Source organism: Myotis daubentonii, chromosome 1 (assembly GCF_963259705.1).
Source record: "Myotis daubentonii chromosome 1, mMyoDau2.1, whole genome shotgun sequence".
Taxonomy (NCBI): Eukaryota; Metazoa; Chordata; class Mammalia; order Chiroptera; family Vespertilionidae; genus Myotis; species Myotis daubentonii.
In genome coordinates, this window is record NC_081840.1 from 16748695 (window position 1) to 16763132 (window position 14438).

At 37.5% G+C, this 14438-nt stretch overlaps 1 protein-coding gene across 1 annotated transcript in view; it reads left to right on the forward strand.

Annotated features, from left to right (window-relative positions):
• The window catches only part of GTF2A1 (general transcription factor IIA subunit 1), a 49296-nt gene extending 35098 nt beyond the window's left edge, over positions 1-14198 (forward strand). The window contains exons 8-9 of the mRNA XM_059688941.1: positions 3628-3717; positions 9916-14198. Coding sequence (XP_059544924.1) covers positions 3628-3717; positions 9916-10023 — 198 coding nt within the window. The 3' untranslated portion in view covers positions 10024-14198. The remainder of the gene's footprint in view (positions 1-3627; positions 3718-9915) is intronic.
• Positions 14199-14438: the final 240 nt, after the last annotated feature.

Below are 14438 nucleotides of genomic sequence, written 5' to 3' on the forward strand. Positions count from 1 at the left end.
TTTTCAGAGGCTGTTAGACTGCATTACAACATAGGATTTTAAATATAGTTAGATTGTTATAACTTAAGATTTTTATATTCTGGTTGCATTTATCTTTATAAAATATTGTTCATATAGTTGTTAATAAAAATGAATGTATACCAAAGTAAGTTTTATTTATAAAGGTGATGGAGACTGCAAGTAATTCTAATTTTTTGGTTTATGCATTCATGATTAGGCTTACATATAAAGACATTGGTAGAACAGATAGGTGTGGTTAATCTCTTATTTCAGTAATTAAAGAGACAGCAAATTATGGGGGAAAAAGGAAACTTGAGAATAAAGCTAAATGTGGCAGATATTTTTCAGAACCTCCTTTTCATCCACATCCCATAACATTTCCTTCGGTAACCTCTTCTATTCTTAGTGTCTATCCTCAGTTGAACATCCTTTCTTATTTATCTTTTACTTATACATTAGAAGCATATAAATCCTTGTTTTTCTGTGTTGTAGCTTAGTTTTGTTCAAGGTGTTTGTCTTACCACAATTTTAATTGTTAATTTCCCTCTGCAGCCTCAGATGTAATTGTCTTGCTTATCTCAGTACAGCGTTCTTCTAAACTAACTAATATTCTTTTAAATACTATTTTTATTGAGTATTGAATATATACAAATGATTTAAAAATATTTTAAAATATAAATATCAGTGTCCACATTCAGTTAAAAAAAATCCCATTACAGTGGGGCCTTGACTTACGAGTGTCCCGACTAACGACTTTCTCAAGATACGAGCCGTCTCTCGGCCGATTTTTTGCTTTGAGCTGCGAGCTAAAATTCGGGTTACGAGCCAGCTTCAGATACCCCACCGCTAGTTGGCGCAGCGAATGTCACAGTGAATTCCACAACATCAGCCCAGCATCATGTGTCTCACTCGTTCGTTGCGGGCACATCCCCCGTGGGGGGCGTGCAGGAGGCAGCTGATCGATTTCTCTCATTGATGTTTCTAACTCTCTATCCCTCTCCCTTCTTCTCTGTAAAAAATCAATAAAATATATTTAAAAAAAAAAAGATTTGACATATGAGTAATTTGAGTTACAAGCTCCGTCACGGAACGAATTAAACTCGTAAGTCAAGGCCCCACTGTACTTAAAATCCCTAATCCTCTTCTTTTTGCCATCCGAGTAACCATGCTCATGAATTTTGTGTTTATCATTAACTTTCCTTATATTTTACCATATGCATTTATATTCCTAAAGAGCATATTGTTTAATTTTGCATACTCATTTATACCTGTAATTATTTTCACTGTTGAAGATACCATACTTTTTTTAATTTTAATTTTTTAAAACATTTTTATTGATTTCAGAGAGGAAGGAAGAGGGAGAGAGAGAGAGATAGAAACATCCATGATGAGAGAGAATCATGGATTGGCTGCCTCCTGCAAGTCCCCCACTGGGGATCGAGCCCATAACCCAGGCATGTGCCCTTGACCGGAATTGAACCTGGGACCTTACAGTTCGCAGGCAGATGCTCTATCCACTGAGCCAAACCGGCTAGGGCTCTTTTATTTTTAATGTGATGACTTGTATCTACTTGTTTACTGTTGTAAAATATTTTAGTATGTGTCATCTGGAGACACATATGCAAGAGTTTTTCTGAATTGCTGAATCCTAAGACATGCACATCTTCAACTTTACAATAAAATGCAAGCTGTTGTACTAAGAATACTCCTGCCATTTGTTGTATGATGGTGCATATGTCTACACATCTTCACCATACTTAGTATTGTCAGACTCCTTTTGCTAGTCTGGTAGGTAGAAAATGCTGTTTCATTTTGGTTTTAATTTGCATTATCTTGATTTCTGATGAGGTGTAGCCTTTTCAATTCTTTTATGTGTTCTTTGTATACAGTCAAATCAAATATGAAAAATGATATATTTTTTCTTGCCTTGTTGGCTGAACCCTCCAGAATGATACTTACTACAATTGGTGATGGCAGGCACCCTTATCTTAATCTTAAAAGGAATCCTTTTTATAGTTCACTATTAATTATATTTACTACTAGAGGCCCGGTGCACAAAATTCATGCAGGGAGGGGAGTGTCCCTGAGCCTGGCCTGCACCCTCTTGCAATCCAGGACCCCTCAGGAGATGTCCGACTGCCACTTCAGTCAGACATCCCTCTCGCAACCCAGGACTGCTGGCTCCTAACTACTTGCCTGTCTGCCTGCCTGATTGCCCCTAACCATCTCTGCCTTGGCCCCAGCTGCCACAGCTTCGTCTGGAAGGATGTCCGGAATGACACCTAGAAGGTCGTTCGGCTGTCTGGTCTAATTAGCGTGTTATGCTTTTTTTATTCTAGATAGGCTTTTTGTGGATATCCTTTATTAGGTTAAGGAAGTTCCCTTCTGTTCAGATTAACTAAGAGCTTTGCTTTGTTTTCTAAACTATAATGATTGATGAATTTCATTAAACACTAGGTAGTCATATGACTTCTTATTCATAATCTGTTATTTTTGATGAATTGCATTCATTAATTGTTTTTCTATTTTGTGTTCCTGGGATAATACAACTTGATCATTACATATGAGCCTTTTTATGAATTGCTAAATTCCCTTTGTTCAGGACTTTTGCAAGTATAATCATGAATGACACAATCTGTAATTTTCTGTTCTCATACTTTTGTTACTGTTTTCTTTCTCCATTAATTAGAAATCTGAGTTGTATCTTTTATCTTCTGCCACAACTGAGGTCAAGTTTAACATAGTTAGTCATTGTATTTATGATCTTCTTGGTCTTTAATTCTTTTTGTTTGAGTCTAGTCTCCCCCCCCCCCCCCCCCCACACACACACACACTCACTTTAAATCTAATGGTTTAATTAATTATACTCTAAGCCTTCGAGGTCACAATGGTAGATATGCTTATTTGTGTTTAGAATCCTAGTCCCTAATGTTAAGACAAACCAGACTGCTAGCCTATTTTATAGTACTTTCCCCCTGCAATTTCACCATTTTTTTCTCTTTTTAAACCTAAGAAAGAAGATCCATGTCTAGACATATTTTTTTTTTAAATATTTTTATTTCTGTGAAGAAGGGAGAGGGAGAGAGAGATGGATACATCAATGATGAGAGAGAATCATTGATTGGTTGCCTTCTGCACGCCCCACACTGGGGATTGAGCCTGAAAACTGGGCATGTGCCCTGACTGGGGAATTGAACCGTGACCTCCTGGTTCATAGGTTGATGCTCAGCCACTGAACCAATGCATCCAGGCCATGTCTAGACATATTAAACAGCTATTACAGCGAATTATCTTCTTGAATTATCTTGAAAGAATAAAGAAAATAAATCATTTTAGATTATACTAGTAAGTTATAGCTTAACTATTTTAATTATTGTATTTAATTTCTTGATGGAATTTTAGTAGCATTGGTTAAGTCAACGCAGCCAATTAACAATATGTTAGTGGTATACATACGTGTCTGTCAGGCCCTTAATGCTCAAAGAACATCAAGGTCATAGTGTTTATTTTCATTGAATATTAGAGTTCTCAAAGCACATCATGGTTATTGTGTTTATTTTCATTGACAATAAAGGGCCCTTTGCTAATAATGCATGAAGTATGAAAAAATAAACTTTTTATTTGTAGGAGCCCCTTAATAGTGAAGATGATGTGAGTGATGAAGAAGGACAGGAACTCTTTGATACCGAAAATGTGGTTGTATGCCAATATGATAAGGTAAGGATTTTATCATCAGATTTCTGACATTTTTTCTGTTGTGATTACTTCGCTAAACCATCCTTTCTGCCTTGTTCAAATATTTGGGCGCTGATTGATGCCTTTTATGTTCAGTATAAACAATGTGAATGAATGAAAGCATTGTTATAGTTTAGTAGAAAATAGACTGAGAAATTAATACACTGAGAAATTAATTTGTGTAGCTTTATATTTTAAAAATAAGTTAGGAATGAAATCTTGGAGAGAGTTGTTAAATTCCAACTTGTTAACAAAGTAAACAGAACTACTTTTGAATTGTCCTTTAACATGAACAATAGCTCAGTGGGATAATTTTATTTTTTTATTTAGTCTAAATTACCTCAAAACTAAAAGGTTTTAATTAAATCTCTGCAACTTTTTTTATTACTAAGGAAGGAACTAGGGTAATAAGACTAATAACTAATAAACATATACCTTCTTACTGAAAATTACTTTGAAAGTTATTTAACTCTGCTTATGAATTTTGGTATCATTAAGGAATTTTTAAATTAGGTTCTATGAGAATTGGCGCTTGATCCTTATTTATTTAATTCTTAGAAAGGGTGCTACTTTCCAAGTATTTCTGTTATAGTTATTGGCATTATTGTTGAGATTTTTGTTATTTATTAAACACTTAATTTGGAATAAAACTTGTTTTCTGACTACAGTAATTAAATTTATAATAAGTCTATAAATTATATTGCATTTATAACTTAATTATTAAAATATCCATACTACCAATCTATAGATCCAATGACATTTTCCCAGATACAGAACAGACAAACCTAAAATTGGTATGAACCACAAAAGACCCTTCAACCAAAGTAAATTTGAGAAAGAACAGCAAAGCTTCAGTCATCATGCTCCCTGAATTCAAACTGTATTACACAGCTATAGTAATCAAAACAGTATGGTATTGGCATAAAAACAGACACATAGATAAATGGAACAGAAAAGAGAGACCAGAAATAAACCCATGCATATTTGTTAGGACAAAATACCCAAGAATATAAAATGGGTAAACGCCAATCTCTTTAATAAATGGTATTGGGAAAACCTACCACTATCACACCATATACAAAAATCAACTTAAAATGAATGAAAGACTTGGTTAAGACCTGAAACTGCTAAAAATTCCTAGATGGTAAGCTCCTTAACATCAGTTTGGTTTTTTATTTGACAATAAAAGCAAAACTAATCAAGTGGGACTACATCAAACTAAAAAGCTGCTGCACAGCAGAGGAAACAATCAATAAAATGAAAAGACAGCCTACTGAAAGGGAGAAAATATTTGCAAATCACATATCTGATAAGGAATTAATATCCAAAATGCATAAAGGACTCATACAACTCAATAGCAAAAATACAGTCTGGTTTAAAAATGGGGAGATCTGAATAGATAGTTTTCCAAAGAAGGTATACAAATGGCCAATCCTTAACTGAATAGGTCCTCAACATGACTAATCATCAGGGAAATACAAGTCAAAACCACAGTGAGCTATTAACATTACCTATTAGAATGGCTGTTGGAAGTAACAAATGTTGGCAATGATGTGGAGAAAAGGGAACCTTTGTGCACTGTTGGTGGAAATGTAAGTTGGTACAGCCGCTATAGTAAACAGTATGCATGTTCTTCAAAAAATTAAAAATAGAACTACCATATAATCCTACAATTCCACTTCTGAGTATTTTTTCAAAGGAAACAAAAGCATTAACTGGAAAAGATGTATGACACCCATGCTCATTGCAACATTTTTTTTTTTAAATACAATTTTTTAATTGATTTTAGAGAAGAAGGGAGAGAGAGAGAGAGAAACATCAATGATGAGAGATAATCATTGATCAGCTGCCTCCTGCCCACTCCCACACTGGGGATCAAGCTGCAACTGGGGCATGTGCCCTGATGGGAATCAAACCATGATCTCCTGGTTCATAGGTCAGTGCTCAACCACTGAGTCATGTGGGGTTGGGCTCATTGCAACATTTTATCCAAGCCATGGAAACAACATAAGTGTCCATCAGTAAATGAATGGATAAAGAAATAATGAGATACACACACACGCACGCACGCACGAGTCCCAGTGCATGAATTTGTGCACCAGTGGGGTTCCTTGGCCTGGCTTGCGGGATCACTGGCTCTCCAACATCCCCCAAGGGATCCCAGATTGTGAGAGGGTGCAGGCCAGGCTGAGGGACTCCCTTGGTGCACAATTGGGGCCCAGGGAGGAATGCGGGAGGGCTCCAGGGCATGTCTGGCCCTGTCTCAGCTGGACCCCAATAGTAAGCTAACCTACCAGTTGGAGTGTCTGCTCCCTGGTGGTTGGTGCACGTCATAGCGACTGGTCGACCGGTCAACTGTCTGCCCCCTGATGGTCAGTGCACATCATAGTGAGCAGTTGAGCGGCCTTAGCATATCATTAGTATATTACACTTTGATTGGTTGAATGGCCGACAGGAAGACCAGACACTTAGCATATTAGGCTTTTATATAGGACAGTGATCGGCAAACTCATTAGTCAACAGAGCCAAATATCAACAGTAGAACGATTGAAATTTCTTTTGAGAGCCAAATTTTTTAAACTTAAACTATATAGGTAGGTACATTGTTATTAACTTAATTAGGGTACTCCTAACCTGGCCTTTGCTAAAAACGTCCTCAGTCTGATTGAGGTTCGTTCAATGAGGTCTACCCCTTCCAACTCTCCATCCATACTCGTTTTGTATACTTGTTTCGTCTATTTCCTTTCTGAAAACCGACTTCTGCTCATGGGCCACGAAGTTTCAATTGCACTGTACGTGCATGCCCACACGTGGTATTTTGTGGAAGAGCCACTCTCAAGGTGCCAAAGAGCTGCATGTGGCTCGTGAGCCGCGGTTTGCCGACCACTGATATAAGACAATAATATATAATCTATACTAACACAAGGGTAATATGCAAATTAACCATCACTCCACGACAGATGGCTGAGCCCATAGCCACAAAGATGGCGGCACCAGCCAGAGCCACGGAGCGGGTGGGAGGCTTGGCTTTCTTCATGAGCGAGGTTCCTTGTCTGGGGGTTCCAAATCCGCCGTTGGTTCCTTTCACCGCTGATTCCCCTCCTCGCAGGTATCCTCCATGCAAAAGCTTTCCATGCAAATATGTCATGTCCTAATGGGTGAATCCTAAACTGAATGAGTGGCACACCTGGGCAACCTAACTCTCGTTAGAAAAAGGACCTGGGAGGAGGGATTTAGGAATCATGAAGCCATCGTGACCTGCTTGGTCTCTGGAACTGCTTTCAAACACAGGCAGTCTGAGACCCTCCCAAACATCACCTGAGCTAAACCTGAGAACCAAGATATTTTCAAGGCTCAAAGTTGACGAGGATAAGGGCAAGGGACCAATGCAAGCAGAACAGCCAACTCAATCAAAGACGCAGGAGCTTAAGTTAATGCATAGAAATGTCCTGGCCACTGATGCTCTCCGGCAGATGTGGTGCCCACACCCAGCTGGGGGGAGGGGGTGTGTATGTGTGGAATTTAAGGCCACCGGCAGGAGGGAAAGTCAAGGCATGCCTAAGGATTTTTTGTACGTGTCCCACAGTTAAGAAGCAGAGTCAGAATCAAGAAGCAAAGTCTTACCTCAGTGCTGGGGTGTTTAAAAGCATCTAAAAATAGCAGTTCCATCGCCGAGTCCACCGCCATGTTTGCTGCTAATGGGAGGCGCACGGAGGACTTCCGGGGCAGCCCTATAACCTCGGCGGCGGCAGCGGCTCTGGAGAGGGAGAGACTGCAGCACTTCAGCGTCCGAAGTGTTAGCGCCGCAAACCTTGGCCTATCCAGAAGTCGGTGCTGCCGGAAGTCGCTGGCCCTGCCTTCTCCAGTGTGGCAGAGAGAGGCTGAGAGAGGAGAGGCGGGTACAGTGGCTCCAGTGGTCCAAATCCTGTCATTGTCTCGCGTTACCTAGCCTTGGCGCCCTCCAGGGCAGCCTCAGTGCCAGTGCAGAGGAGGTGGTGGTGAGGGTGGTGAGGAGAATGCTTCTGACTCTGGATACCCAGTGAAACCACCGTCAAGAGCCTTTCTGGGACTGGCAGGAAAACGCAGTAATGAGTGAAGAATGTCTCAAAACGAAGAGGTTGGTTTTTTTTTTTCCTCATCAGCAAAATGTGAATATTACCTAACCCACAGACTTTGCGAAAATTAATTGAAATAAAATTTCAGAAATTGTATAACAGCCGGGGTGAAGTGGATAGGTTGGTTGAGCATGAGTGTGGTCCTGTGCATGGAAAGGTTGCAGGTTCGATTCCAGGGCAGGGCACATACCTGGCACATACCTGGGTTTCAAGTTGGATCCCTGGTTGGGGCTCCTAAGGAAGGCAGCTGAAGGGATGTTCCTTACATTGATGTTTCTCTGTATCCCTCTCCCTCCCACTCTCTAAAAATCAATGGAAAAATGAACTAATGCCATATCTACACACATGGATAATCTAAAAAAAAAAAGTGGGGGGCCCTAATCGGTTTGGCTCAGTGGATAGAGCATCGGCCTGCAGATTGAAGGCTCACAGGTTCGATTCTGGTCAAGGGCATGTACCTTGGTTGCAGGCATACCCCAGTTGAGGGTGTGCAGGAGGCAGCTGATTGATGTTTCTCTCTCATCGATGTTTCCAACTCTCCCTTTCCCTTTGTCTCCATGAAAAGAATCAATAAGATACATGTAGAAAAAAAACAAAAAACACGGTAAAAGAGGTTGAATATGTACTGTATAATTTAAAGCGTGTAAAATAATATAACTTCTTAGGGGCATATGTGTTATCTATACTAATAAAAGGGGTAATATGCTAATTAGACTGGACATCCTTCTGGACAAAGTCACGGTGGCAGGGGCTGAGGCAGAGGCCATTAGGGGCGACCAGGCTGGCAGAGTAGGGCAGTTAGGGGCGACCAGGCTGGCAGTGGAGGGCAGTTAGGGGCAATCACGCTGGCAGGCAGACACAGTTAGGGGTGATCAGGCAGGCAGGGGAGCAGTTAGGGGCGATCAGGCTGGCAGGCAGAGGCAATTAAGGGTGATCAGGCAGGCAGGGAAGCAGTTAGGGGTGATCCAGCTGGCAGAGTAGCAGTTAGGGGAGGTAAGGCCGGCAGACAGAGGTGCTTAGGGGTGATCAGGCAGGCAGGCAGAGTTGTTAGGGGCGATCAGGCAGGCAGGCAGGCAGATGAGCGGTTAGGAGCCAGCGGTCCCAGATTGCGAGAGGGGTCCCGGATTGGAGAGGGTACAGGCCGGGCTGTGGGACCCTTCCTGTGCATGAATTTCATGCACTGGGCCTCTAGTGGAATAATATTCAGCCATAAAAAAGAATGAAATCTTGCCCTTGCCAGTTCATTCAGTGGTTAGAGCACTCACCTGCAGACCAAAGGGTCATGGGTTCGATGCTGGTCAAGGGCACATACCTCTGTTTCAGATTAAATCCCCAGCCCACTATGGGTGCGTGTGGGCGGCAACCAATCGATGTCTCTCTCACACATCAGTATTTCTTTCTGTCTCTCCCCCTCCCTTCCACTGTCTCTAAAAATCAATGGAAAAAATATCCTCAAAAAAAAATAAAAGAATGAAATCTTGCCATTTGTGACAACATGAATGGACCTTGGGGCATCATGCTAAATGAAGTCAGTCAAACAGAGAAGGACAAATATCAGTTAATCTCATTTATATGTGCAATCTTTTAAAACAAACTGAACTCATAGTTACAGAGGACAGAATGATGATTGCCAGAAGTGAGGGGTGGGGGATTGGGTGAAGGTGGTCAAAAGGTACAAACTCCCAGTTATAAAATAAGTAAGTCAAGGGATATAATATACAGCACAGTGCTTATGGCTAATATTACTGTAATGTATATTTGAAAGTTGCTAAGAGAGTATATTTTAAAAATTATCATCACAAGAAAAAAAAGTTGTAACTGTGGGTGATGAATGTTAAATAAGACATAATGTGGTGATTATTTCTCTCTCTAAAAATATTGGATCATTATGTTTGTTGTACACCTGAAATAAATAGAATGGTACATGTCAATTATATCTGTTTAAAAAAACAATTTGAAAATGCAGTAATGTACAAGACAAAGGTTTTTTGGTGTGTGAATGGGCTTTGTTTTTGTTTTCTCTGTTGATTGTATCTCTTACATTCTTTTTTATTTGTTTATTTAGATACACAGAAGTAAAAACAAATGGAAATTTCATCTCAAGGATGGCATTATGAATCTTAATGGAAGAGATTATATATTTTCCAAAGCCATTGGAGATGCAGAATGGTGAAGAATTGGTTCTTTTCTTTTATAAATAAAATGAAAGAAACTTTACAAAAATTTAAAGTGACAGTTTGAAACTTGGGACATACTCCAACCAAAACTTAACTTCTGCATGTCAGACAAAGTGCAGTAGGAGCAAAGCTACTGGAACAAAGAGACCTTGACAACATAGACACTACTTCTAACTGGCAAGCCATGGAACTGTAGCACCAGGGGTTGTTGGGGAAGGGGGCATTGGGGTTTTGTGTAGGAAAACCCTAATTGTCAATTTTAAATACAGGTACCTGCCACTGATAATTAGCATGTAAAGCTTTGTCTATATTCCTTCCTCCACCTTGGGTTCAGAAAATACTTGTGAGAATGAACTGAAGAAACTTCCCTTTTGATAGATTGAAATGAAACTGCTTATTGTATGTGGTTATATTTGGTAAAAATTGTGTGTGCGCTTTTTACAAGAGGGCAAGAATTATGGTGTTGAATTTTAATTGACTTGTGTAAGGAAACAATTTAGAACTCCCATAACAGGTCTTAAATATTTTTACTTGCTCTTCTCCCTCAGTGATACATACCTCTTCCTTCCCTGCTTTATGAAACATCTGTTTAAGAGTTAAAGGAAGTAATCAATGACCACAGTTTGGAGACAAAATTTGACCCAGGAATGGCTACTTATTTTAATTAGGTTTTCACACTCATTAAACTAGAGTCTTGTCTAAGCAGAATTAAAATGCCAACTTCAATTTCCTTACAAAAATGTTTGTTTCTTTTAGCCTCATACCTTAAAAAGAAACCCTAAAGTGGTTCCTTAGAAATAAGGTTTTATTCCACAAAGGTACCATTTAGCTGAAATTATATACACAAGAATACAGATTTTTTTCCAGTTGGGCTGAAGTGCATGCTTATGTGGGTGTTCAGTCTTTAAGCTAAACATACATTCAGATAACATTCAGTGCATTGACTGAAGTGTTGGGCAGGTGGTGAGGACCTGGCTTTTTATTAAACAATTTAATAATTATAAAAGTTTCTTGTCTTTACTAGTAAAGAATTATAAAACTATTATTTTAATTGAACAGATTTTTTAAAATTTAACTTTGTAATTTGAGGGGCAGTTTTGGGGTAAAAGGGGGTGGGCCACTAAGTACATATTTACCTCTTTGATTTGGTGGCCCTTCTAGGCCATTGATAATATTAAAATACATGGGCTTTAGTTTGCACACCGGGAAGAAAGCATATAAATTTGACTTATATTGAAAATAATAGAAACTTAATATGTATATTAAGAATGCATAGCTCTAATTCTGTAAGGGGCTCTAAAATACAATATGGCAGTGCTGTGTTCAGTGTGCACTAGTTGCCTGGGAGAACTGTAAGAACACTTGTCTTCACCTTGGTTCTTACAGCTAATTCTTTTCATGGTTTATCTGGACAGAATTCAAATGTGTGTAAGTTACTTTTGTATATTGATTTTTTAAAAGTCTTCCATTTTTATCTTTTATTTGCCTTTGTGTTTCCAGAAGTAAAATAGAAACACTTTAAAGTACATTGCAAAGAAAAACTGTGAGCTTATTATATATTGCTTTTTCTTTTTTTTAACACAAATCTTTAAAATTCTCAAAAAGGCTAATCTTTTCTTTATTTTTTCTGCCTACTTCCCACCCCACATACCAGCTTGGTCCCTTTAACTTATGTTCTGAACTTTGATATATAAAGGGTGGTTTCTGGCATGCTAGTAGTTAGGTTTATTAGATGCCATAACTGGTAATACGGTTTTTATTTTTGCTATGTTAATTTAGTTTTTTGGAGGGGAGATTTGTTTACCCCATTACTCTCAAAGCACACATAGGTTTGTTTGTTTTATTGAGATTGAGAGAAGAGAAGGGAGGAGGTGGAATCACAGAAGTCCTGTTGTTCAGTTGTCTTTCAGTATAGTTGATAGTAGGTTGATATTTACCCAATGAAGAGTCAATTACCTGAACTACCTATGAAAGTTTAGCAGTGCTGCAGTGTTGATCGAAACCTTTTGGCTATCTAGTAGTTATTATGCTACTGAACCTTGTATTATTACATGATATTCAGCTCATGTTTTAGGCCCTCTTTGTAGGCAAGCATTCGATATTCATAGTAGAATTGGATACTGGCCTGTTTTTATAATGTTATTTTCAAACATGAAAAACCACTGCTTTCAGAGTGATTCACTCGGGTTATTTTGAAGCAGGAATTAACTATTTGTAGTTGCACCTGTGTATTGCATATTAATTATGGCACACTTGGCAAATGCTTTTTTTTTTACCTGTGAAAATCCTGAAAGCCAGTCCAACAACACTGCATACCAAATTGTGCTCTTATGTATTACTGCATTGTGTTTCTTTTTAATCAAATAGCATGTTTTAGTTTTATTATAGTGGCTTGCTATAAGAATGCCACTTGCTTATCTTTTATTGTACTTGAATTCTTAATCATGCTTTTAACATTGTATTTAACAAATCATTTCATTAAGTTCTATAAAAATGTCATTCCTTTGAAAAGGCAAGGATTCCCACTTCAGAATTTTAAAATGAAAATGTTTATTCAAAGAGGGAAAATTGTTCAGACTTGGTTTTACGAAAACAGATAAAGCTTTCAGAAGAGGAATTGTTTAGATTTGCACCGAAGGTGATGGCACCTTTTATTAAAACAAGATTAACATTAATCAACATTGGGAAGGAAAATTTACACAAAATTACTTGATAAAGTGTGGAAATGTGTGCCTTTCAATATAAGTACTCTTTTTTTGGTGGTCACTGGGATAATCAGACCACATGCATGCCTGATAGTACAGTTAATTTCTGTGGAGAGCCACATTTTGCTAAAACAACTCTTTAATGTGCAATTAGTTTCTAGAGTAAAATGTCTGTTATATGAGGGGGATCTTTATATTGGGCTTTTATATTTTTTTAAATGTTCACATTTATGTTAATTAAATGCCATCATAATACCACATTTATATTGCCTCTCTTAAAATCAAAGCCACCTTGATGTTATTCTAGGAATACATCAAGATTTGAGAAGTGTGTATAGTAATTAAAATGTGTTTTTAAAGAGCATATTCTAATAGATTCTGGTTTTAGACATCAAGAACATAAAAATATAATAGCTTTTGTATAAAGATTTTCTTTTGCTATAGTGAAAATCAAGGATTTGGTTTTCTTATTTTTTCTGCTTTTTATGGAGGAATGAAAAGGGTTGTCTCCTCTAAGACTAATTTTTGATTATCTTATAGCAATAATGTCACCATTCTTTTCAGAAGGTAAATATGCCTTGTGTAGGAAAACAAATAATTTCCTCTCGGGAGCTCCCCTTACAACTTAATATTTTCTTCCACTTAGAAAATTCCTATTTTTTTCAGATTATTTCATCTTGAACTTTTTTGAGATTTTGTGCAATGTAATATTTTATTGATCCATCTTTGTACATTTTCATTTTATTTCATTTGTCTGTCTTCCACCTGTCTGAATCAGCTATTCAGATTTTGAATTCATTGCTTAAAAAATAGTTGCTTTTATATAGGTCCTCATGAGTTTATGTTAAATAGTTTTGCATTTTAATCTATTATGCTATGGAAATTATTCTGAAGTTTATATTCCCCTGTTAAGCCTGCCTTAGTCTATTTTTTGTCATTTTTTATAGTTTAAGGAAGAACACACAAACTTAATATTTTTGTTTATTTTGAGGAACAAAAGAAAACTTTTTTCCTTTTTTAAAGGAAGAGCTCATTGTGTTATTAAGTAACTACTAACTATTAGTAAGTTACTATTTACCTAGTTAATAACTATTTCTGTCAAGGTTCCTTAAATCAGTCCAGTATGCGTCAGGGCTACAATTTGGGGGAGGGACTAATCCTTTTTGCTGTTCTGAGCTACTGTTGTCAACTGCTGTTGTACATACTGTTATGTGTAAGGGCGTAAATATATTTATTATGTTTGTATAATTCATCTGTACAATTGCAGATCAAGGTTGCTCTTCTGTGATATACGGGATATTATGTTTTAAAGAACATCTTGGAATACAACTAGAGAACTTAGTATTTTGATGTACTAAGACCTATTTTAAGTTTAATATTTTACCTTTGCAAAACTTTAATTAAAGATGTTATTTAAAGTAATGTTGCTTGCTTTGCTTACTAGTGCATAACATTATATAGATAACTGAATAAAAATTATACAGTTTAGAAAGGAAAACGCTTTACATTGTTAATGAAAGTTAAATTCCATTTATCTAAAGAGGGTATCATTATGTTCTATACCTTTAAAATTAAGTAGGATGGGATATCATTCTGAATTATTAAACTGAACTACAAATTCTTATAGCTTTGAAAAAGATAGTTGTATTTCCCAGCACACAGGAATTTAAATTGGGCTAAATCCATACCAACAAATTGTTATTAAA